The sequence below is a fragment of the Bradysia coprophila genome, unplaced genomic scaffold (genome assembly GCF_014529535.1).
Source record: "Bradysia coprophila strain Holo2 unplaced genomic scaffold, BU_Bcop_v1 contig_358, whole genome shotgun sequence".
In the NCBI taxonomy this organism is placed as follows: domain Eukaryota; kingdom Metazoa; phylum Arthropoda; class Insecta; order Diptera; family Sciaridae; genus Bradysia; species Bradysia coprophila.
The window spans coordinates 4,567,050-4,591,335 of record NW_023503616.1 but is presented as its reverse complement, the minus strand read 5'-3'; the positions used below and the strand labels follow the sequence as shown (position 1 = coordinate 4,591,335).

Sequence of the window (24,286 nt, the reverse complement as noted above, 5' to 3'; positions counted from 1 at the left end):
AGCTGAAAGTCACATTTTACAAAAATGCTCACTCTAAAGACGAAATGTATTACTGCTGGGTTACTACAGAAAACGTTATCATTGGACATCCAAAATGCATCTTGTACAATTATGTTTCATTATCTTCAGTTGGCTTGTCGGATGAGTAAATCCTTCTATGAATAAAATACACCGAAAAATCGATGAAAGAATCGCGTGACATTAAAAAGTATTTGGAAATGAAAAACTGAAAACGGAGAAAAATTCGAATTGGAGAAGTACGACAAGGGGGATTGGAGGATTTTCGGGTAACTAAAATCGATCTACCGCAATACCTGCCCTTGGACACAAACATTATTATAAACGAGAAGCTATACTCCAACAGAAATATATTTAGTAATATCATACCACGGCTTCTTAGAATTGGAATAGAAAATATTTAGAGGCAGGATGGTATCAAAGCTGGCTCGGTATTTTTTCATTCATAAGGCAGAAGTCATGATTTTTTTTTTGTGACTTAAAACCAGGGACTATTTTTGGGAAAATACTTTCCTGAGTTCGCATATTTTCTTGAATTTTTCCTTCATTTTTTGAAATATTTCCAAAAGTAAGGAAAATATGGGAAAATTCAGGAAAAATTAAGGAAAATATGGGAAATAAATTTTCACAAAAACAGTCCCAGGCAAGCAAGTAAAACGGATGGACACCCAAAATAATCTCTGAAAAGATTCCAGCATCTAATCCCAATAGTTATTTGTGTATCTGTTTTGGACGATTGTTTTTAGGCAATTTTGCGAGTTGTACATGCGAAAATGCCTAAAAACAATCGTCCAAAACAGATACTCAAAAAAAAATTCATTTAAGGGGTCGGAAACCAGAGAAAAATCTCAAAACTCCCTCATTTTCAACCCTGACACATGAAAAGTAATTTCCGTATTTAAAAAAATGAGTAAAACAAGAGAAACAAATTATAACGAAAATATTTAGTTTATTGAAGGAGAAAGAAACACACTTTTTTCATAAAATTTGACATCAAAATCAACGAATTAATAGAAATTATTTAACAACAAAATATTATTCACTTTAACTAACATCATACTTCAATTTATATCTTTTCGTGTAAACTCACACGTAATTATATTCACACTACGGTCACGTCATAGAAATGTCTGACCTCTTCGGTCTCCGGTGCCATATCAGCAATTGGAGTATGCAATAGGTATTGACAAAGTTCTTCCCAATATTTTCGAGTAGGATCCACTTCCCGAGCAACGTGGGCGCTTAGTGCGTACATACTAAAAGAATTATTTGAAGCTATTAGCCTGTCACATACGTCTGTCGATAACGATGACAATTTTCAAAAAAATTGAAGTACAAGATTTGAAATCAACAAATTAAAAATACTTAAGTGTTACGGCATGTTTCATTTTCATTTACATTGCCTAATCACGTAAAGCATTGTACTTAGGGGAGGGCTCTATTCCTTGTCAAATAACAAATTGGAACCTCGGAAGTAATATACTATTGATCGATAGAAGTAATAGACCCGATAATGATACTGGTCATATGCTTGCCGTCTGTAACAGGCATCGATATAATATAGGGTAATAAGCAAACACAAAGAACGTTTGTGCGGAAAGAATGTATGAATACGTATGTGTAACGTAACTTACGTTCTAAGAAAGCGCGTGGAATAAAGTCTTACATATATTTGATAATCTTAATATCCTTTTCCTTTTTGAATGTAGTTTACAATGTCCCTCCGCTTTGTTTTGTGTCGTGATTAAAATTTTGTGTCGTTGAGTGTGATATATTTTTGAATTTTCGTTCTCGTGTGTGCCAATCTACCTATATAATATATCGATGGTAACAGGTTAAACAAGTGAAAACTACAAATGATGTAAAAAAAATCTATGCTGTCAAATGCTTGATCGTTTGAAGGTATGAGAGCATTAAAGAAGAATTGACTAGATTCTGAAGAAATGGTTTTACGCGTCGCGAAGAAAAATGTAAAAAAAATCAATGTCTTTTCTAGACCAGTGCGTCAATTTACTAGTAAACACAGGTTTTATGCACAAATGGTGGCATAGTAACGTTTATAGGTGTCGCTGCCCTGAGTGACCATTGAAGTCTATGGTTCCACTGCAGCTGCTTCGTATTGAGAGCCTTAGACTAACAAATAATCATCCCACAGCACCGAGAGTAGACGCATTATACCATTTGTGCACATTTTAAAAGTGTCAAATTGTGGCCCAGTAAATTGCTCACATCAAAATTCATGTTACTATGAATTGATTCTCGAACAACTGTTATTCAGGTTAACGTAATAATTGGGCTCGTGTCCAACAAAAAAGTGTTCTAGTCATCGGAGACGATTATACTAATACACTGAGAAAAACGTTGACAGTTCTGTCCCCAGGTAATGTAATTTTTCATATAAAAATCACAATACCTGTGACAGGTAATGCTGTTTTTTCATGAGAAATTACATTACCTGGGGAATAATCTGAAAACTTTTTTGTCAGTGTAGCTCCCGGTGATACTAATAATCCTTTTTTATCAGAGATTTTGTAGATACTTTTACAGCCTGGACACTTATGACATCACGTATTGTACTACCGTGTTTCGGGTGTTACGTACAAAAACATTTTGGAGTGTCATTTTACTTCTGGTGTTATTGTAGCACCAGTGTCTAAAAAAACCGTGGGCAATATTATCACCACTTCAAGCATAAGTGGTACTCTGAATAGAGTACTGAAACTGGACAGTGTATCAACATTTTCAAAAACATTTTCATGTAAAATAGAGTACTTTCTGCAGCTGACCACTATGATCGCTCATGCTTGAAGTGCGTTGTCAAAACGATGTTAATCCGAACGAAGTCCAGTCGTGTTACACGTGACAGTTTTCTCAAACCGAATTTTTTGGTATGCTTTAAAGAAGCCCTTGCCCTATTAAACTGTAGGTATGTTATTATGCATATAATGCTACAAAGGATACTTACACTCTCTTCCGATAATCAATGTTCAACTGATTTTTATACAAATTTATTTGAACTTCCCAGACTACCTCAGGCCGAAGAAAGTCTGTGCGGTTGAATGGAAGGTTACTGAGAAAAATCATTGTTGCAATTTTGCCTTTGTCTCTAGCCCATTTGGTTTTTTCGACGAATTTAAACAATTTGTTCACGATTGGCTGGAAAAAATGGGGTCCAAATTAGTTCCAATTTATCCGGGCATTAAGTGTTGACGACGACACTTACATTTACTTGTCCCTTTTCCAAATTCCTCACTAAAGAGTGTATCGACTGAACAAATAGCTCAAATCTCTCCGCTGCACATCCGTAATCCAAAATCGTTAATAGGAACTCTTCAGCTGTAGCTACTGTGTAGATCTGCAATTCAGTTCAGTTTGTAATGAATGGCTTTTTGAATTAATAAAATACTCTTGCACATACCTTCATGTGAGGATAGGACTCGAAAATTATGGAGGGTGTTAAAGGCGATGGATTGATCTTTTTATAAACACCGCAAGCGCAACGCCAGAACTTTGAAACCAAATGCAAATCATTTAGGACAGGATCTTTCTTCGCATCCGATTCATAGCTTAAACGAAATTCTGCGCAAAAATGAAATGAAGATTGTCTGAGGTCGCTAAAGTTTTCCAATTGCTTACCAAATGAAATTGCGGCAAGTGTTGAAAACGATTTGAGCAGTTCCACTCCTGGTCGTTGGAAGGTCGAATGATAAACGCAAATGGCTATGCCCAACTGGCATTGGTAATCGACAAAATGCGAAATTAATTTGGGGTCAAATGTTTTTCAATATCAGGCAGCTTACGTGTACTGCAGCAAATGATATTTTATCAGCTGCATGAATTCCTTTGGATAAGAATTCAAAGACATCGCGAGCTTCATTTTCAACTGTGTTACTTGCTTCACCTAGAAATCTGTCTGGAGTCGATTGGAGAGCTGCTAACATGTGTATCATCAAGGAAGCGTATAGGACTGCAAATTGAAAGGAAAGTAAGGAGGTGGTTCGCGCGAAATTTTTGATTAGTCTTGCGAAAGAAAAATGGAAATGTTTTAGAATCTGCCGGACCTTCAGGTTGACGTTGTAAATCAAATCAATCACTACTGCCAAATTGTCACCTAAATTTCTTAGAAAATAATTTACGAAAGAAAAACTCACCTTGTTTATCACTACTGGAATGTTTGAAACTCTGTTTAAAATAATCGAACACCCTTCTTCGGTGAAATGGATTCACTTTTTCGGAAATATTGAAAACGTCATCTGCCGCCAGGATCAATACAAGCGTTTCCTTACTCCGATTAAGATGCAGTTGTTTGTAAAATAGATCTATCAATTTATTATTTTCGTATCCGACAGCCTTTAAAACTGTCAATAAATCGACGGCTGTACAATACAGACTACATTGGCGAAATGCTTCCGGCACGATCAACAACATTTGCTGAAAATGAGGATTTTGTTTCATGCAACAACATGCGAAGCAATATTTTCAATCATCTACCTTACGAAACTCTTCATGTTCATTATTCATGACATTAGAGAAATCAAACATTTTGTTTAGACGACACAGAAGTTCCGGATAGGATTTCATGTAAGTGATTTGACGATACGCAGTATTCAATAAGCTTTTGCGAGCTTCAACTGCATAAATAAACGTAATTTTAGTATTTGCAAGACATTTCACAATGCAACATAGGTCAATTTAAAATGATGTTTTGAACGAGCTCAAACCTTGAGTATCTTTTGAGTCGCAGCGAAATCATACTTTTCGATTCGATTTCGAACTGCACGAAAAAGCGACCGAAACACCCAGTCGAGAGTACGAAAGCTCAATAATAAATTTCGTGAAAACGATACTTATGTTTGAAAGTCATTACTTACGGTCAGTCGAAGTCGTAACAGCTCTGTAGATAAACAGAATGATTACAGCGCACGTAGCTGGACTGTCTGCAACATGTTTACGCAACAGAGAAAACAGTGTGTCGCATGTCACGAAATTGATGTGGTCTTTGATCAGATTCATGAATTTATCAACGCTGTGCTGCTCCAGCCGATGTTGTTGAGCAGGCAATTTATTAATTTCGTCCTGAAAAAATGTTAAACGAAAAAATATGTTTGCCGAAAGCATCGAACTATTTACATTATATCGAAGGAAAATCTGAATGACTCTTTCGACTAGATTACATGATTTGATTTCTTCGTCCTGCTCAGCACCTTGTGTTTCCAAGAAGAGAAGCTCCAGAAAATCATGGGTCGAAGAAATAACGTGAACAAACACTGTTGTCCAATCAATTTCATACGGAATGTTCTTCTCTCTAGAATATCTAATTAATGAAAAGGAAAACGATTTGATCTAATTGGCAGTGTCGAATGGTATGTACGAGTTCGGACAACAAAAAATCACTTACTCCAGCATCATTTTAAGCATTTTTACCATCTTACTATGTACGGGTTTCATTTTCATTATCATATACAATAGTTTCATCAACTGTTTTCGCTGTAAAAACATGGCCATATTGCATTTGGCTACTTCATCATTCGATCCAAGTGAAACGTTCACAGCATCCAGGTATTTGTTCACTGTCTCCGCGGTACTATAAGATACACCGTCCAACAAAATTTTGGCAGTAGTTGGAAAGAAAGTGTCCGACGAGAAGATTAGATTTTCTCCTATTAATTCGAAAAATGCGTCGATACAATCCTTATATTGACAGTTTAGATGTTTAGATATTTTGATTTTTTTTTCGAACACTTTGATTTTCGCATCTGCAACAGCAGGGCCACACTTATAGTAAAGTAACATGCTGTCAACTATGTCTTTGTTCGTATTGAAACCCGGAACAGCAATCATTTTTTTCAGAAGCGATACACTCATCGCACCACCGACCAGCGTAAATAGACCGTTTTTGCAATGCTTTTGCAGGTCATTCACAAACTGTCCAATTTGAATCCAACATTTAAGAGAAGTTTCTTCTTCGATGGTTACGTCGAATATCCGCCCAACAGCATGAACCACACGGAAGAAGTTTTTCACAAACAGTTTGTTATGAAAAGGAAACTTTACTTTCGCCTGTAAAATGTAGAAGAGTGTGACTGTATCCTTTATGTCTATCGAATTAAGACAGCACTATTAAGATGCGTACGGATTCAGATTGAAGATGTTTGAAAAACGCTCTGCTCACTTCACCTGTAGAGGTTATGGTAAAATACGGAATATGCACAGTAATTTCAAGCGCTCCGATCATCCATTGGACAATTTGTTTTGCAGTTACTTCTTCGTCAGGCTGAAGACTTTTCAATCCGTCTAAAATAACCTGGAAACATTTTCACGAAATAATAGTTATTTATGTACGTATGTGTCGAAGACAATTGATTTTAGGCAGTTCCACAGTTTTAGCCTGAGCGATGCAAAAATGTCTAAGATCCGTCAAAAATTGACCTTAAAATTTTCGTTCCGAAGTATGAAAACTGAAAACTCAGGAAAGATTTCAATTTTACTGTCACACAATGAATGGAAACGTTGCACGACCTAATCGTAAACGACGTGAAAAATGTTGTAGCTCACCTGTGAACGCATTTTTGATGTCAACGTAGTCAGGATTTACACAAATCAGACCAAATAAATTAAGAATCGGTAAAGACTTTGCACCGACGAATATACAACACAATTATTGATGTAAACAAACATTGTGTCTTGACATTAGACCATCTCTTCGTCTCTTTTTCGAACAGCAGTAACTGAGAAATTTCAATTTATTCTCACTTCAATTTCTGTTTTTTTAACCTATTCTTTCTTTCCATTGTTGTAGCGTAAACAGTGAGCAAAAGGAGAGCGGTGCGGTAATAGCTATTTTACTAACTAGCTAGTAACACATCGTGTGCGCAAAACCACAAGATTTTATCTACTGCTAGTGAAAATAATTTTTAAACAAAATCAATTGAATTGTAACTTACACGGAATCCTTCTGCAAAGATTCTGTCAGTTGCGCCAATACTTATAACTTGGTTAATTTTTGTGAACAAATCAACTGCATTTTTCAATATTTTCAACTTTCAGTAGGTAATCGTTATTTACATAACCAAGGCATCAAAAGTTGAAAAGTAGAGTTTTCGTGTGAATTTTATGAACACACGAAAACGACACTTTTCAACTTTTATCCCGAGTTATATAAGCGATTTTACATGCGTCGAAAACCGTACTTTTCATGTTTCAAGCACTTCTTTCGACGCCTTTATCATGTAATAGTTATTTTTGAAACAAGAATCGTATGGTTGTACATTATCGCACTAGATGTCAGATTTAGAGGCGAAGCCGAGGTTGGCAAGACGTCGTGTGCGATAATATACATCCATACGATTCGTGTTGCATACAACGTTTTATGCAATGAAGAAAATCGAATAAATACCGAAGATAATATTAGTGTGACTCTGTGTAAAACCCCTTGCAAATCCTTCATCGCACTAGTGCGATAAAAAAACTTACATACGACATTGATCACAGGCGGCGTAAGTTACGAATATCATCACTGAATTGCATAAAATCCATCACGGAAAAAAAAGAAATATTCAATACCAATTTAATGTAAAAAATTGGTATCGAATATATAAATATTTGTGGCGAATATATTAGATAAACATTTGTAGCAAATAATTAACTATATTCGTTACAAATATATAAATATTTGTCCGAAATATATTTAATTATTTGCCACAAATATTTTTTTAATAATTCGTCATAAATAATTAAATATATTTGTAACAAATATTTACATATTTGCTACAAATATTTATATATTTGTAACGAATATATTTTGAAATAATTTGTCACAAATAATTAAATATAATTGTGACAAGCAAATTACCTGAAATTTTGTGACAAATATAAATATATTTGTCACAACTATAAATATATTTCTAGCAAACAATTCTTTCCAAATCTTTTTTTTCCGTGATTGCATAACTCTTGATAAAAAATAAGAAGCCTTGTTTTCGAGTGTTTATTGGTCTCGACTTCGCCTCGGATCAACAAAATTCACACGAAATCTCTAATTTTCATCTTTTTATCCCTAGTCATGTAATAGTTATTTGTGTATCTGTTTTGGACGATTGTTTTTAGGCAATTTCGCTTGTTGTAGCCCGAACGAAGTGAGGGCTACATGCGAAAGTGCCTAAAATCAATCGTCCAAAACAGATACTCAAAAAATTGTTAATGTAAGGGGTCGAAAACCTGAGAAAAATATCGAAACTCCCTCATTTTCGGCCCCGACACATGAAATATATATTACATGCTTTTGAAACCTAAACCGAATATCTTGTTTTCCCTAGGCGTGTAACTTTCGACCCTAGGGAGAACAAAAGCATGTAATAGTTATTTATCTACCAAGGTAGTGTTTGAAGGTATTTTTTCGCACTAGATGTGCGAAAAAATACCGGCATACCTACCGTGGTAGATACAAAGTTTTTCGCAATTTCGGGCCATAATCACCTTTACAATGCAAAACATCGCCTACATTTTGTTCCAAAATTCTTGTGTATACAGAAATTCATTTGAACGATCAAGAAGGCTGCATTTTAATACACATTGCAATGTGATGTAAAGAGACGCGTTCGGTATAATTGTGTGACTCTATAGCCGAATGGCTATAGTCGCTGCTTTGTGTTCAAAAACCTTTTGGTGTCGGGGGTTCGATTTCTGGTCAATGCAAGATTTTTATTTATAAAAATTTTGCCTTCGTTGAAGGTAATAGGTTCTTTAGCATGCGAAAAAAAGTTAATATCGCACTGTGTCCAGAAATACAGTGAAATAAATACCTTCAAAACGACATTAAATGGATGCATGGAAAGGTGATGATTATGGACCGGAATTGCGAAAAATGAATTTTTATGTCTTGAGCATAAATTACGGAATTTTTCTCGTAAATTAGGCCCTCAGCATGAAAAGTTGTATACGCATCTGTTGTGGACGGTTGATTTTAGGCACTCGCCATGAATTTCGGTGTTAATTTTTTTAAATATATATATTCAATTCCGTGCGTGATTGCAAAAATCATTAGTCAAAAGTGCATTTTCAAGTGATTTTTGATTTTATTTCGATTCAAATTCTCCATTTTTTTTTTCATACTTTAGTGTTAGAAGCACTGTGTTTTAGCTAAAAAGGATCACGAAGTTTTCGCGATGAATGAAAATGTAAAATATTCAATGTATGACGGCTCTGACTACATTGTTATATTAATTGCTTCCCTATTTGCGTCTGCTAAATTATGCATAGATATCTAATGAGAAGCTTCCATTAATTGATTCGGCGTTTCAGTTTTCATTAGAGCTGTTGATGAGGGGGGAAACGGAAAATAAATACATGAAGAGCTCATTAAACTTATATATATATATATACTTATATGTTATGTACACTCATTTATACCGTTTAAAAGTATAGCCAGTGATCCCCAATCATATCGGATAGCTCGGTGTTTGTTAATTTTGTTGCACTCAAACATTCGAATGTGCCTCTTAATTAACAAATTCTCGTTCATTTTCATATACTAACATTTTAAGTGGTTTTTATCCCAATTCCTACGTTACCACAAAAGCTATCTTATATCTGGGCATGTCTACGTTAAAGCAAAATGTTTTCCCATTGTTTTCGTAAAACGTTCGTACCTTAATATACATACAAATGACGTCAAAAAGCTAGGAACAATTATTAATATCAGATTCAAATCATATGTTCCCCTCATCATGGTTGCTAGCAGTAGCTAGCTGATAAATAAGAAATACATAAATCACATTCAAACTTTAGCATAAAGTAACGTAATAACGTACAATAACAACGTTATAAATAACTGATGCGGCATTGGAGTGAGCCCGAATATTAATTTGTCGTCACACATACAATTATATAGAACGTAACATCAAAAAGGAAAACGTCTTTTTCATTCGTTCGTTGTATAATATCTCGAAGAGTGGTTATTTGTTTACCATGGGCAGACATTAGGAAATTCCAACAAGAGAATATCATTTACCGACCAGAAGCACATTTTATTTTGACGATCATTTCGGAAGGTTAGCATTTCAAAAGTCACTCAGCGAAAGTAGCTCAAGTTGGAATTTCCTATTTCTCCACGTGTAGTGAACACATAATTTTTCATCCATTCTTGGCGTGAATAACCGATTTAATACACATCAATTTGAGGTGAGAAAATAAAAGTTTTCTCATCTGAACTGTCATCGTAGAGACACGACATCTTTTCATCGCATTTGAGTGGAGAAAGTAAGGTTATTCACGCCACACGGGTGGAAAAGTTATTGGTTTGATATTTAATTAAACGAAAAACCGTCAGAACAGGAAAATTTGTCTTTGCAGAAGTTTTTTTATGCGTCGTGTCATAGTCGAGGAAAGTTATACTTACCAAATTGAATCCATTGCTTTTATGAGTAATGAAAATTAGGCTCACTTCCACAAATCATTTTTCTTGAATATTTTGTGAGGCTTTCGAATTACAATTAAATTTAATTAATTTAAACTGAAATGTGGATTCTTAGAGTTTCGTGAAATTGTGGAAAAGTTTTCAACAGTCCTGCGGTGTATTACGAAAGTCACTTGTTCTTGTTCTAATGTACCTACCTGTCTAATTCGCAATTCGAAAAGACTTGAATAAAATCGTCGTAACGCAACTGTGGTTTCCATTTATTTTGTTTTAAAAAAATGTATTTTTGTGTGGTGGCATCGCCCTTTGTTTAAATATTGATGATGTCTAGATAAAAGGTAGGATCTTATATAACAGTTTTTCTAACGAGGGAATATTTATTGCAAAGATTGCTATTGAATTTTGAATCACAAAATGAATATACAAAAGTGAGGATTACAATTTAGAAATATAAACTTTCAAATTTTGGAACTTCTTATATTCGTCCACGGTTGTGTTTTCTAATGCAATTGAAAGAACGGTTTCAAAACTTAGTTAATGGTAAATCAAAAATAACTGTGGGAGGTGACGCTAAATAGAAAGTTGCTTTTTGTGCATCGAAAAAGTTTTATGTTTACTTCTTTGTATTCAAATTAGTTTTGTCATACTGACAATGGCTCATTCAAATAGCGAGTTATGAAGGGAAGGGGATCTTATAAACATTTTTCCTCTATATTTTCGCGATAATGTGCCGAGGAATACTTCTTCGAGGAAAAATTATCTATTGAAACAAGTGTAGAAGTTCTGTAATTGGGACTACATTTTAAGTCGCATATGCGAGAAACAAATTAATTTCCTAAAATACCACTTTTTATTTCAATTCCATTTGCTCGTCGAATTATATCCTATAAACATCAATGAGAGCGCTACTATAATGATAAATAATCGTCTGCACTTCCCTTCCGTATACACATATATCCAAATTATAAGTTTATTTATTTGATCAGCTAAATGAGCTAAACAACTAAAACTTAAACTTTCAGTTTTACATTAATCAAACGAAACAAAATACAGACGAGACACGACAGATTTGATTTACTTTGAAAATTAAATTGAATTTATTTGGTTGATAGCTTGCGTCCTAATTAAATTTACGACTTAACAATTTTCGCATAAAATGTCTGTGTGCTTTCGCTTTCTACTCTAAGATCTAAATAAATTGTAGGTAATTTCAATTTAAATTGAGAGAATGTGTATATTAGGGTGGTAATCAGTGAGAATATATTTTGAATTGTTTGTTTGAGTTTGCTCGAGTTTTAAGCAATTTTATTGCATTGGCGTGTATATATCGACATTAAACACTGTTTTTCGGAGTATTATACCAAACATTATTTCTCTCAATTATTCCATTGATATGACGTCATTATTATTTATCTAGGTAAATATATCCTACATTAATATGTCGATAAGTTGATCGTTTGCGCCAATACAATAATAGTAGTAGATGTGACTCTGTCCACATGTTTATTTAGACACTTGGAATGTTGTTGCATGAGCCGAAGGCGAATGTTATAACCCCAAGTGTCTAAATAAACATTTGGACAGAGGTGAATACGCTATTTTATCTACCGACGGCGAAATAATAGCACTTTTTCACTGCTATTATTTCACCTAGGTAGATAATAAATATTATGCATGTATGACAAAGCGGTCGAGGCTTGCCGAGACGGCTTGTCATACGTGCATATTCTTTTTTATCGCATAAGCGAAAACGAGACAACAAGATATGCGAATGACACTTTGACAATTTACAGAAGTATAATGTTTGTTTATATATCCTAGGTGAATAATTTTTTCGGGGAATCACACCGCGTATGCGATAAAACATTATAAGGTACCAGTGCATATACCACGAACGAATACTCTTCTGTATATTACACGTACACTCGTTACACTCGTGTTTGTGTAATATACAGAAGAGTATTAATTCTCAGTATATTCACCGGTACCTTAATGTACTAATAAATTTGAATTAGTGACGATTAGCGTTAGCTCGCGAGTTATTCTACCAACATGGTGATGTTTATGTTTACCGAGCTTGTCAATTATGAAATACCGAAGATATGATTTTCGATCATGGTCACATTTTGTGTATACGAGTGATGTGAATGATTTTCGGTGTTGCTCATCAAATTGTTTGTATACATGAAGAGTCAGTCGTGAGTGTGCATACAATGTAATAGGAAACTTCGGAAATATTCAGACGAAAGCTTCTCAGAATAGGAAAGCGTGACGCGAGTCCTTCACTTACAAAAGTGTTGATATCAGAAAGGGTAATACTCAAAACTCTGATACGCAATAACTTTACAACAAATGGTTTATACTTTTTTAAAATTGCACCACTAATGGCAGATAACGAATAACATACCGTGAGAGTCACTGGAGCCAAGGGGAAAAAGTAAAAAAATTGCCATTATGTAATATTAGCTCGAATATTAGTCATATTATATAAACTTGCGTCACGGCGCCTTACTAACGTGGCACCATGGCATTTGATATAATTTGATGCAGTTATTTGATCCATCTTCTTCAAAGACCCGTACATCTTTCTAACTATGAATGACATTGCCATATGTAGTTCAGCATGACAAGAATCAATGAAAAGCAATATACGAACATTTACGGATTTTCCTATCTTTTCGTTGCGGTATCTCCACTTCAGGGACTTTTAATGAAATTTGTATTATGACTCCGAAAAATTCATAACGAAAAATTTAGAGTTTTCTCGGAACTTTTTCAGATTTTTTATTTTTTTATTTTTTTCCGAATTTCCAGAAAAAAAACCTCCGTAAATCAGGTACTATTTTAATACTCTTTTACAGATTCAAACATATGTCCACGGTATAATATTATCGAATCACTTATCCAAGTATTTTCAACAGATGGGTGCAAAATCCTTTTCTTCATTATAGTTTTGCAACATGCATAATACCATATAAGATCATCGAATCGATGTTGACACCATAGAACATGAATAAGATTCCAAAAAGACAAACTTACAAAAAATACTTAGATTTGTGTTTTGTATGCAGAACGATAGTTTCCTAATAGTTCTAGTGTACGAAACTTGTTCTTTGCTAATTATGCTGTTTCAACCTGAATTACGTTGTAGAATTAAGAAACTTTATTGAACACTTTCTGTTCAAATAAATTTAATTGCAAGTTAAACTCATTACCAAACGTCGAAATATTTCTTCAGAGTTCCCATATACTTTTCGACAAACATTGAGTGTATCTAAGCTCACGTGCATGTCTGCAATTTATCGGTTCAAAAGCGTGTACGTTGGAACAAATTTTACCAATCAAAGAAAATATGTGTCGAAATTTTGTAGTGAAAATTCCAAGGAAAATACTCAATTAAATCGTCTTGATGTGTACATATAATGCAAACTGGGGTATGTCGTGTGAAATCTGGAAAATTTTAGACATAAATTAGATTGCAATCATATAATATTATCTCAATAGAACATTCAACGCACATTGATGATATTCATTATGCTTATTCAGTGCCTGTTGAAGCCATTTTCAGATAATTGAATTTAATTAAAACAACAATGAAACAATGATTTAATCCCCTTTCCATTCGTTTCACTCGTTAGTATTGTGATATTTTCTAATATCGATGATTTTAATCAAAATTAATTTTTACAATAGAAAGGTTGATTGGGATTACTGTGAAGTTAGCCCGTGAGAGAGTTCCGCCCGTGAAAGTGAACGCATCCTCATTTCTCTCAAAACTCTCATTTTAAAATTTAATTTCTCTCTCAATGTTAACAGGAGATATTTGAGAGAGTTATATGTGATTTACAATTCGCAAAGAGAGAATTGTGTGGAGCAGCGTAATTATCATAGCTTGGAGTGGGGGATGTACCGTGGTCGAATCCCGATCGATTTTTTTTTTATCGGTGAAATTGTTAATATTGTAATTTGTTATAAACATTTTATTATTATTATGGTTAGCAGTGTCAATACGTAATGTGTATAGGAAATAAATAAGAAACTTCATCCCGTGAAAATTTTCTTTTTAATTTTTGCTTCTTGTTCTTCAGATGGGATCAGAAGGCAGCCTCGTACCCATGTCATATTATACTCGTTTGAAAGCTTGTATAATAAGACTAAGAAATCCAAAAGATTTTGTTGGTACGAGGCTGCCTTCCCAAGATACAGCTTCCGGAATTTTCTGTATGGAATGAATCTTTGTTCAGGAGCCACCAGAAGGCAGCCTCGTACCCATGTCTTATTATACTCGTTTGAAAGCTTGTATAATAAGACTAAGAAATCCAAAAGATTTTGTTGGTACGAGGCTGCCTTCCCAAGATACAGCTTCCGGAATTTTTTGTATGGAATGAATCTTTGTTCAGGAGCCACCAGAAGGCAGCCTCGTACCCATGTCTTATTATACTCGTTTGAAAGCTTGTATAATAAGACTAAGAAATCCAAAAGATTTTGTTGGTACGAGGCTGCCTTCCCAAGATACAGCTTCCAGAATTTTCTGTATGGAATGAATCTTTGTTCGGGAGCTACCAGAAGGCAGCCTCGTACCCATGTCTTATTATACTCGTTTGAAAGCTTGTATAATAAGACTAAGAAATCCAAAAGATTTTGTTGGTACGAGGCTGCCTTCCCAAGATACAGCTTCCGGAATTTTTTGTATGGAATGAATCTTTGTTCAGGAGCCACCAGAAGGCAGCCTCGTACCCATGTCATATTATACTCGTTTGAAAGCTTGTATAATAAGACTAAGAAATCCAAAAGATTTTGTTGGTACGAGGCTGCCTTCCCAAGATACAGCTTCCAGAATTTTCTGTATGTAATGAATCTTTGTTCAGGAGCCACCAGAAGGCAGCCTCGTACCCATGTCTTATTATACTCGTTTGAAAGCTTGTATAATAAGACTAAGAAATCCAAAAGATTTTGTTGGTACGAGGCTGCCTTCCCAAGATACAGCTTCCGGAATTTTCTGTATGGAATGAATCTTTGTTCGGGAGCTACCAGAAGGCAGCCTCGTACCCATGTCTTAATATACTCGTTTGAAAGCTTGTATCATAAGACAACTAGATCCAAAAGATCTAATGGGTACGAGGCTGCCTTCCCGAGTTATAGCTTCCAGAAATTTCTGTGTGGAAAAATTCCTTCATCTGGAACGACCAGAAGGCAGTCTTTGTTCAGAGGTGACCAAAAGAGATTTGTTCCATCTTCCAGGATTTTTCCGAAAGAGAATCTTCATACAAAAATCTGAGACTTCATATTTTATTTATTGAAATTTTTAGTTGTTGAGATTAGTGAATGCAATCGGTAATCAAAAACCGGAAGAAACCGGTAATAGCTATTACCGTTTACCGGTAAATAAATTTTTGATTACCGGCTTTACGGTAGGACATTTTCACTTCATAAATGATGATAACGAATTTAACTTACAATTACTCAAAATTACATTTTTCACAAATTAATTATTAATGCGTAAGGTCTATAGTCAGTAATATCAGCCATCTATCAACCATAGTGAGGATATTTCACGTGAATTTTCGCAAAGGGTGCAAAGAATGAAGTACTGAAAAAAATTGTGGCCCCTGTCCAGGACAACCGACTTTTCCTATATCGTCAAATTTAAGTAAGTTTTGCTGAAAAATATTGAAAAGTCTACAAAATGTATGTGAAGCCCGCTTAGGTTTCCCAATGTAACACAGCCCGAGAAGGCAAATTCAAACATAGATTCATAACTAAGTGTTAACAGTGTTAAATATAGAATTGTGATGTTTTGTCACTTGTATTTTGTCAACGCACTTCAAGCAAAAGCGCTATTAATGACAGCTGCCAAATAGATGAGAAAATTGTGCGAATTTTTTTACAGTGCCAAAATTTGTTCGATACACTGGCCAGTTTCAGTACCCTATTCAGAGTACCACTCATGCTGGAAACAAAACTGGAAACATTTTTCATACAAAATAGTACTCTATTTGGCAGCTGTCATGCGAAGCACTTTTGCTTGAAGTGCGTTGATTTTGTATGAAAATTTTGTTGTATCATTCGAGTACGTGAAGAAACTCGGAAAGTCCCTAACTTTTTGATTTAAGGAAAATCTCCATCGTAAAATTGGAGTGAAAAAACTTGAGGTGTATTTACTTAATAAACTATTTTTTTTATTTTCAAATTCAACGTATGTTTGTCATTAAGCTCACTAAGCTTAAGACAAAGAAATTTTTTAGGTTTTGTCATAAAATTGAACTTAATTAACCCATGTCTATGCAATGTAGATTTACTGAAAAATTTCGGTAATACCGTTTACCGGTTTTTAAATAAGTGACGGTAATTACATTCACTAGTTGAGATTAACGAAGGTACAAATTAAATAATAAAATCGTAATTTCATTTTACTTTTCGTAAAAATCACAACAGACACATTGTCCTTTTCGTGGGCATACAAAGTTTTTGACGGCAAAATCCTTAAGCTTTTTATCGACAAGCCGCTCTACGACTGTCATCAATAGTTGAGCTGGTTTTTTGTTCGAATCGTAATGACTAAGTTGGCCAGAACATTGCTTACCGTACAATAATTTCTGTCGGTCGGGAATCGATTTAATACGATAGACTCGACAATACTCCATTCTTATCTCATACCGGAGGTTGTGCATGTGTTGCTGATGAGATTCGTGTTTTTGGAAATGGAAGATGTTCGTTCGGATTGCTTTTGTTTGAAAGTTCATAAACTTTTCAGCACAACAATTGACTTCTTGAATGAAATCGCTCGGTATTATGTTTAAATCGAACATTGGGGTTTCGCTGTGTGACATTCGATTTGCCATTTCTAACACGTAACTGACTTATAAACTCGTTGATAACCATTACAAATGACATATACCTCTGAGTTACCCTGTTTCGATGTAGCTGGCTTAAATATATCAACTTTGTCAAACACGTTGACCAGAAAATACAAGAGACTGACGGTGGTCAACTCGAAGAATGTGAACATCTTTAGAACAAACGTTCCGCCGAATTGCAGCACTTGAAGTGCTGCTACCACTTCGGATAAATGTAAATGGTGTACCTTATTCTCCTGGTCATTCGGATTATCTGTACAATCCACAGAACCATCGGCTGTGACTAGACTAATCTGAAATTTAGAGGAGAAAGAGAGAGAGAGAGAGGTATTGAGAGAGAAACGCCACTTACAGAATCATTTTTTTGAAACATGAAAATATATTACTTTTCCCATTTTTCGGCACCGTGCCACCAGTCGGTCTACATTACGTTTGTTTTTTATATTGCCAGTCAAATCTTCCCCAAACTCCCAATGGTCAAGTGTTTCAACTATTAAACGATCATCGAGAACTGCACCGTCAAACAAATTCCCCTTGTAGTAGGGATTCAATGTCATTGCACACCAGTTAAAATTCGATTTTGGATGATGGATCTTTAGGAAGTGATTCAGGGCGGTAACGAATGCACCAGGTGCTTCGCACAGATGCACCTGAAAAAATCGTTCAAAAAGTGTTTTAGCACAACACATTGAGGAGCTGTGTATATCAGATGAACGAACCGAATTGAATTCTCCTTGCTCACTAACATTAACAATCGGAATAGCTTCTCTGACATTCTAATATCGGCCCTTTATAAATAAATTGTTCAAAACTTTGTGGTGTGTGCTCATATACCACATAGATAGTTTCACTTTCGCTTTCAATGGTACTGACTTTTTCAGTCACTGACCCAACCAAGACATTGTTTTCAATTGTGGGAGTACCGACTACTAAAGTCGTTGACTCTGCCACATTTTTGTCAATGGGGGTACTGGCTTCTTCAACCATTGACCCAACCAAGACATTGTTTTCAATTGTGGGAGTACCGACTACTAAAGTAGTTGACTCTGCCACATTTTTGTCAATGGGGGTACTGGCTTCTTCAACCATTGACCCAACCAAGACATTGTTTTCAATTGTGGGAGTACCGACTACTAAAGTCGTTGACTCTGCCACATTTTTGTCAATGGGGGTACTGGCTTCTTCAACCATTGACCCAACCAAGACATTGTTTTCAATTGTGGGAGTACCGACTACTAAAGTCGTTGACTCTGCCACATTTTTGTCAATGGGGGTACTGGCTTCTTCAACCATTGACCCAACCAAGACATTGTTTTCAATTGTGGGAGTACCGACTACTAAAGTCGTTCTTCAACCATTGACCCAACCAAGACATTGTTTTCAATTGTGGGAGTACCGACTACTAAAGTCGTTGACTCTGCCACATTTTTGTCAATGGGGGTACTGGCTTCTTCAACCATTGACCCAACCAAGACATTGTTTTCAATTGTGGGAGTACCGACTACTAAAGTCGTTGTCTCTGCCACATTTTTGTCAATGGGGGTACTGGCTTCTTCAACCATTGACCCAACCAAGACATTGTTTTCAATTGTGGGAGTACCGACTACTAAAGTAGTTGACTCTGCCACATTTTTGTCAATGGGGGTACTGGCTTCTTCAACCATTGACCCAACCAAGACATTGTTTTCAATTGTGGGAGTACCGACTACTAAAGTCGTTGACTCTGCCACATTTTTGTCAATGGGGGTACTGGCTTCTTCAACCATTGACCCAACCAAGACATTGTTTTCAATTGTGGGAGTACCGACTACTAAAGTCGTTGACTCTGCCACATTTTTGTCAATGGGGGTACTGGCTTCTTCAACCATTGACCCAACCAAGACATTGTTTTCAATTGTGGGAGTACCGACTACTAAAGTCGTTGACTCTGCCACATTTTTGACAATGGGGGTACTGGCTTCTTCAACCATTGACCCAACCAAGACATTGTTTTCAATTGTGGGAGTACCGACTACTAAAGTCGTTGACTCTGCCACATTTTTGTCAAGGGGGTACTGGCTTCTTCAACCATTGACCCAACCAAGACATTGTTTTCAATTGTGGGAGTACCGACTACTAAAGTCGTTGACTCTGCCACATTTTTGTCAATGGGGGTACTGGCTTCTTCAACCATTGACCCAACCAAGACATTGTTTTCAATTGTGGGAGTACCGACTACTAAAGTCGTTGACTCTGCCACATTTTTGACAATGGGGGTACTGGCTTCTTCAACCATTGACCCAACCAAGACATTGTTTTCAATTGTGGGAGTACCGACTACTAAAGTCGTTGACTCTGCCACATTTTTGTCAAGGGGGGTACTGGCTTCTTCAACCATTGACCCAACCAAGACATTGTTTTCAATTGTGGGAGTACCGACTACTAAAGTCGTTGACTCTGCCACATTTTTGTCAATGGGGGTACTGGCTTCTTCAACCATTGACCCAACCAAGACATTGTTTTCAATTGTTGGAGTACCGACTACTAAAGTCGTTGACTCTGCCACATTTTTGTCAATGGGGGTACTGGCTTCTTCAACCATTGACCCAACCGAGACATTGTTTTCAATTGTGGGGCTGCCAAGTGATGTTGTTACTGACTCTCCCACTATGTGTTGGCTGTGTTGAGATAATCTAACCTCAATCTTTTTTTTAATTTCTGTTTCAATTGTTTTATTTTTCCATAGCTTAAATACCTTGTGGGCATTTCTTAAATCATTTGGACGATACTTCAAGTCCATTCCCTTGAGAATTTTACTGGTCGTATCGCAAAATGTCTTTCCTTTGGAAATTTTGACCAAACCAAAATCGTCAAAAAGGTTTGAAATTGTCTCAATAAACTTATTTTCAAGTTCTGACATTTTGCTTGATCGAAATTAAATAAAACGCTTGAATTTTCTTTGTCAATTTTCTTTTTGGAGCTTTAACGTTAAATTTTAGAATCAAAACGTGTTGACGCCGCAAAGAGTAAATTTAAATTAACCATAAATTAAACGTCACATAGGTGGCGGCGGTAACTGTCCCAGCCGATTTTTTTTAGATATTTGAGCGTCTTGATTTGAAAAATGAGCAAAGTGTTTTTATTGTAAATATTTTTATTGTATACGCGATGATAAGTCTCACTTTAACAACAATTTTTTGAGATGATAAAATTGACGGTATTTATCCGTCTAGAGGGATAAATTCCAGTGTCTCAGCGAATAAGTATTCCCCTGAAGTTGAAAATATTTAATTAAAAAAAACATGGCCAGACTGAGAATCGAACACGGAAACTCTGGGTGGAAAGCAACAGTGCTAACCATTTCACCACACATTCTTCGAGCATATCTATATTGAGAATTATATTTTCGCAACTAATGTGTGGGTCTCATTTGTTGACTTTGTTAGCCCCGTACGAAGTACGAAGGGGCTTATAGGATTACGATGCCGTGTGTAATTGATGGAATTCGAAGCAGACGGTAAGGGCAAAGTGTATGCCTATCTTCATAGATGACGAATCCGCAATAAAAATTTGGGCCATCTGTGTATTTTACATATAACTCGAGCAAATTTCATCCGTTTTTCATAATTTTTGTTTCATTTGGAAGGTAATCAAAGGCCGAATAGAATGTTGTTGAACAAAAATTAAATTTGGGTCCTTGGACTAAGGCCACTACTAGGGCCCTATGTGTATTTTACATTGAACTCGAGTACATTTCATTCGTTTTTCGTAATTTTTGTGTCATTTGGAAGGTAATCAAAGGCCGAATAGAATGTTGTTGAAAAAAAAAAAAAATTGGGTCCTCGGACCAAGGCCGCTACTAGGGCCTATGTGTATTTATGCTCAATAAATTAAAATTTTAGGGCTATTTGAAATTTTTGTTTTATTTGAAAGGAACGTCGTACGGGGCTTCGTAATTGCGCTATGCGCAATTTCTAAGATGTACACATTACATAATAATTTTAGTTTAACTACTTTAACCGGCGCATAGGCTTACGGTCAAAGTAGGGTGACAGACGCACTAGGGTCACGTACGCAATAGATATACGGGTTTGTACGGGGCTCAGTCGCAGCAAACGCCCCGACTGTTCTGATGGCTCGTTTATTTTGGTTTAGTTGAATTTGTTGTGTACGGACGAGAAAGCCATTAACTAAAGTCTGGTCACTGATGAACAAAGAATTGTTCGATGTGATAAATTTCTGGAAGCTATAACTCGTGAAAGCAGTCTCTTACCCATTAGATCTTTCGGATCTAGTTGTCTTATGACACAAGCTTTCAAACGAGTATAATAAGACATGGGTACGAGGCTGTCTTCTGGTAGCTCCCGAACAAAGATTCATTCCATACAGAAAATTCCAGAAGCTGTATCTTGGGAAGGCAGCCTCGTACCAACAAAATCTTTTGGATTTCTTAGTCTTATTATACACGCTTTCAAACGAGTATAATATGACATGGGTACGAGGCTGCCTTCTGGTGGCTCCTGAACAAAGATTCATTCCATACAGAAAATTCCGGAAGCTGTATCTTGGGAAGGCAGCCTCGTACCAACAAAATCTTTTGGATTTCTTAGTCTTATTATACAAGCTTTCAAACGAGTATAATAAGACATGGGTACGAGGCTGCCTTCTGGTAGCTCCCGAACAAAGATTCATTCCATACAGAAAATTCTGGAAGCTGTATCTTGGGAAGGCAGCCTCGTACCAACAAAATCTTTTGGATTTCTTAGTCTTATTATACAAGCTTTCAAACGAGTATAATAAGACATGGGTACGAGGCTGCCTTCTGGTGGCTCCTGAACAAAGATTCATTCCATACAAAAAATTCCGGAAGCTGTATCTTGGGAAGGCAGCCTCGTACCAACAAAATCTTTTGGATTTCTTAGTCTTATTATACAAGCTTTCAAACGAGTATAATAAGACATGGGTACGAGGCTGCCTTCTGGTAGCTCCCGAACAAAGATTCATTCCATACAGAAAATTCTGGAAGCTGTATCTTGGGAAGGCAGCCTCGTACCAACAAAATCTTTTGAATTTCTTAGTCTTATTATACAAGCTTTCAAACGAGTATAATAAGACATGGGTACGAGGCTGCCTTCTGGTGGCTCCTGAACAAAGATTCATTCCATACAAAAAATTCCGGAAGCTGTATCTTGGGAAGGCAGCCTCGTACCAACAAAATCTTCTGGATTTCTTAGTCTTATTATACAAGCTTTCAAACGAGTATAATATGACATGGGTACGAGGCTGCCTTCTGGTGGCTCCTGAACAAAGATTCATTACATACAGAAAATTCTGGAAGCTGTATCTTGGGAAGGCAGCCTCGTACCAACAAAATCTTTTGGATTTCTTAGTCTTATTATACAAGCTTTCAAACGAGTATAATATGACATGGGTACGAGGCTGCCTTCTGGTAGCTCCCGAACAAAGATTCATTCCATACAGAAAATTCTGGAAGCTGTATCTTGGGAAGGCAGCCTCGTACCAACAAAATCTTTTGGATTTCTTAGTCTTATTATACAAGCTTTCAAACGAGTATAATAAGACATGGGTACGAGGCTGCCTTCTGGTGGCTCCTGAACAAAGATTCATTCCATACAAAAAATTCCGGAAGCTGTATCTTGGGAAGGCAGCCTCGTACCAACAAAATCTTTTGGATTTCTTAGTCTTATTATACACGCTTTCAAACGAGTATAATATGACATGGGTACGAGGCTGCCTTCTGGTGGCTCCTGAACAAAGATTCATTCCATACAGAAAATTCCGGAAGCTGTATCTTGGGAAGGCAGCCTCGTACCAACAAAATCTTTTGGATTTCTTAGTCTTATTATACAAGCTTTCAAACGAGTATAATATGACATGGGTACGAGGCTGCCTTCTGGTAGCTCCCGAACAAAGATTCATTCCATACAGAAAATTCTGGAAGCTGTATCTTGGGAAGGCAGCCTCGTACCAACAAAATCTTTTGGATTTCTTAGTCTTATTATACAAGCTTTCAAACGAGTATAATAAGACATGGGTACGAGGCTGCCTTCTGGTGGCTCCTGAACAAAGATTCATTCCATACAAAAAATTCCGGAAGCTGTATCTTGGGAAGGCAGCCTCGTACCAACAAAATCTTTTGGATTTCTTAGTCTTATTATACAAGCTTTCAAACGAGTATAATAAGACATGGGTACGAGGCTGCCTTCTGGTGGCTCCTGAACAAAGATTCATTACATACAGAAAATTCTGGAAGCTATATCTTGGGAAGGCAGTCTCGTACCAACAAAATCTTTTGGATTTCTTAGTCTTATTATACAAGCTTTCAAACGAGTATAATATGACATGGGTACGAGGCTGCCTTCTGGTGGCTCCTGAACAAAGATTCATTCCATACAAAAAATTCCGGAAGCTGTATCTTGGGAAGGCAGCCTCGTACCAACAAAATCTTTTGGATTTCTTAGTCTTATTATACAAGCTTTCAAACGAGTATAATATGACATGGGTACGAGGCTGCCTTCTGGTAGCTCCCGAACAAAGATTCATTCCATACAGAAAATTCTGGAAGCTGTATCTTGGGAAGGCAGCCTCGTACCAACAAAATCTTTTGGATTTCTTAGTCTTATTATACAAGCTTTCAAACGAGTATAATAAGACATGGGTACGAGGCTGCCTTCTGGTGGCTCCTGAACAAAGATTCATTCCATACAGAAAATTCTGGAAGCTGTATCTTGGGAAGGCAGCCTCGTACCAACAAAATCTTTTGGATTTCTTAGTCTTATTATACAAGCTTTCAAACGAGTATAATATGACATGGGTACGAGGCTGCCTTCTGATCCCTTCTGAAGAACAAGAAGCAAAAATTAAAAAGAAAATTTTCACGGGATGAAGTTTCTTATTGTGTTTTATTTCCTATACACATTACGTATTGACACTGCTAACCATAATAATAATAAAATGTTTATAACAAATTACAATATTAACAATTTCACCGATAAAA

The 24,286-nt window shown here is 36.1% G+C and overlaps 1 protein-coding gene and 1 long non-coding RNA gene across 2 annotated transcripts; one reads left to right on the top strand and one right to left on the bottom strand.

Moving 5' to 3' along the window:
• Window positions 1–1,105: 1,105 nt before the first annotated feature.
• LOC119081368 lies at window positions 1,106–6,756 on the bottom strand. Its single transcript, XM_037190245.1, has 13 exons — window positions 6,574–6,756; window positions 6,152–6,322; window positions 5,417–6,078; window positions 5,149–5,332; window positions 4,890–5,094; window positions 4,510–4,649; window positions 4,170–4,449; window positions 3,819–3,985; window positions 3,655–3,748; window positions 3,437–3,597; window positions 3,242–3,373; window positions 2,984–3,174; window positions 1,106–1,274 (listed from the first exon to the last, which is right to left on the bottom strand). The coding sequence occupies exons 1-13, from the start codon at window positions 6,583–6,585 to the stop codon at window positions 1,121–1,123; spliced, it is 2,553 nt and encodes an 850-aa protein (XP_037046140.1). The 5' UTR covers window positions 6,586–6,756; the 3' UTR covers window positions 1,106–1,120.
• A 1,203-nt stretch (window positions 6,757–7,959) lies between these two features.
• On the top strand, window positions 7,960–16,207 carry LOC119081375. Its single transcript, XR_005088481.1, has 3 exons — window positions 7,960–8,088; window positions 10,351–10,358; window positions 16,197–16,207. It is a non-coding gene; the product is annotated as an uncharacterized LOC119081375 (long non-coding RNA).
• The last annotated feature ends 8,079 nt before the right edge of the window (window positions 16,208–24,286 follow it).

What these genes read in the sequence shown, in the direction of transcription:
- LOC119081368 (XM_037190245.1), bottom strand. An exon ending in AACATGAAGAGTTTCGTAAG is followed by an intron (nt 4,450 to 4,509) that starts GTAGATGATTGA and finishes CCTCATTTTCAG; the next exon opens with CAAATGTTGTTGATCGTGCC. An exon ending in TGGAAAAGGGACAAGTAAAT is followed by an intron (nt 3,175 to 3,241) that starts GTAAGTGTCGTC and finishes CATTTTTTCCAG; the next exon opens with CCAATCGTGAACAAATTGTT.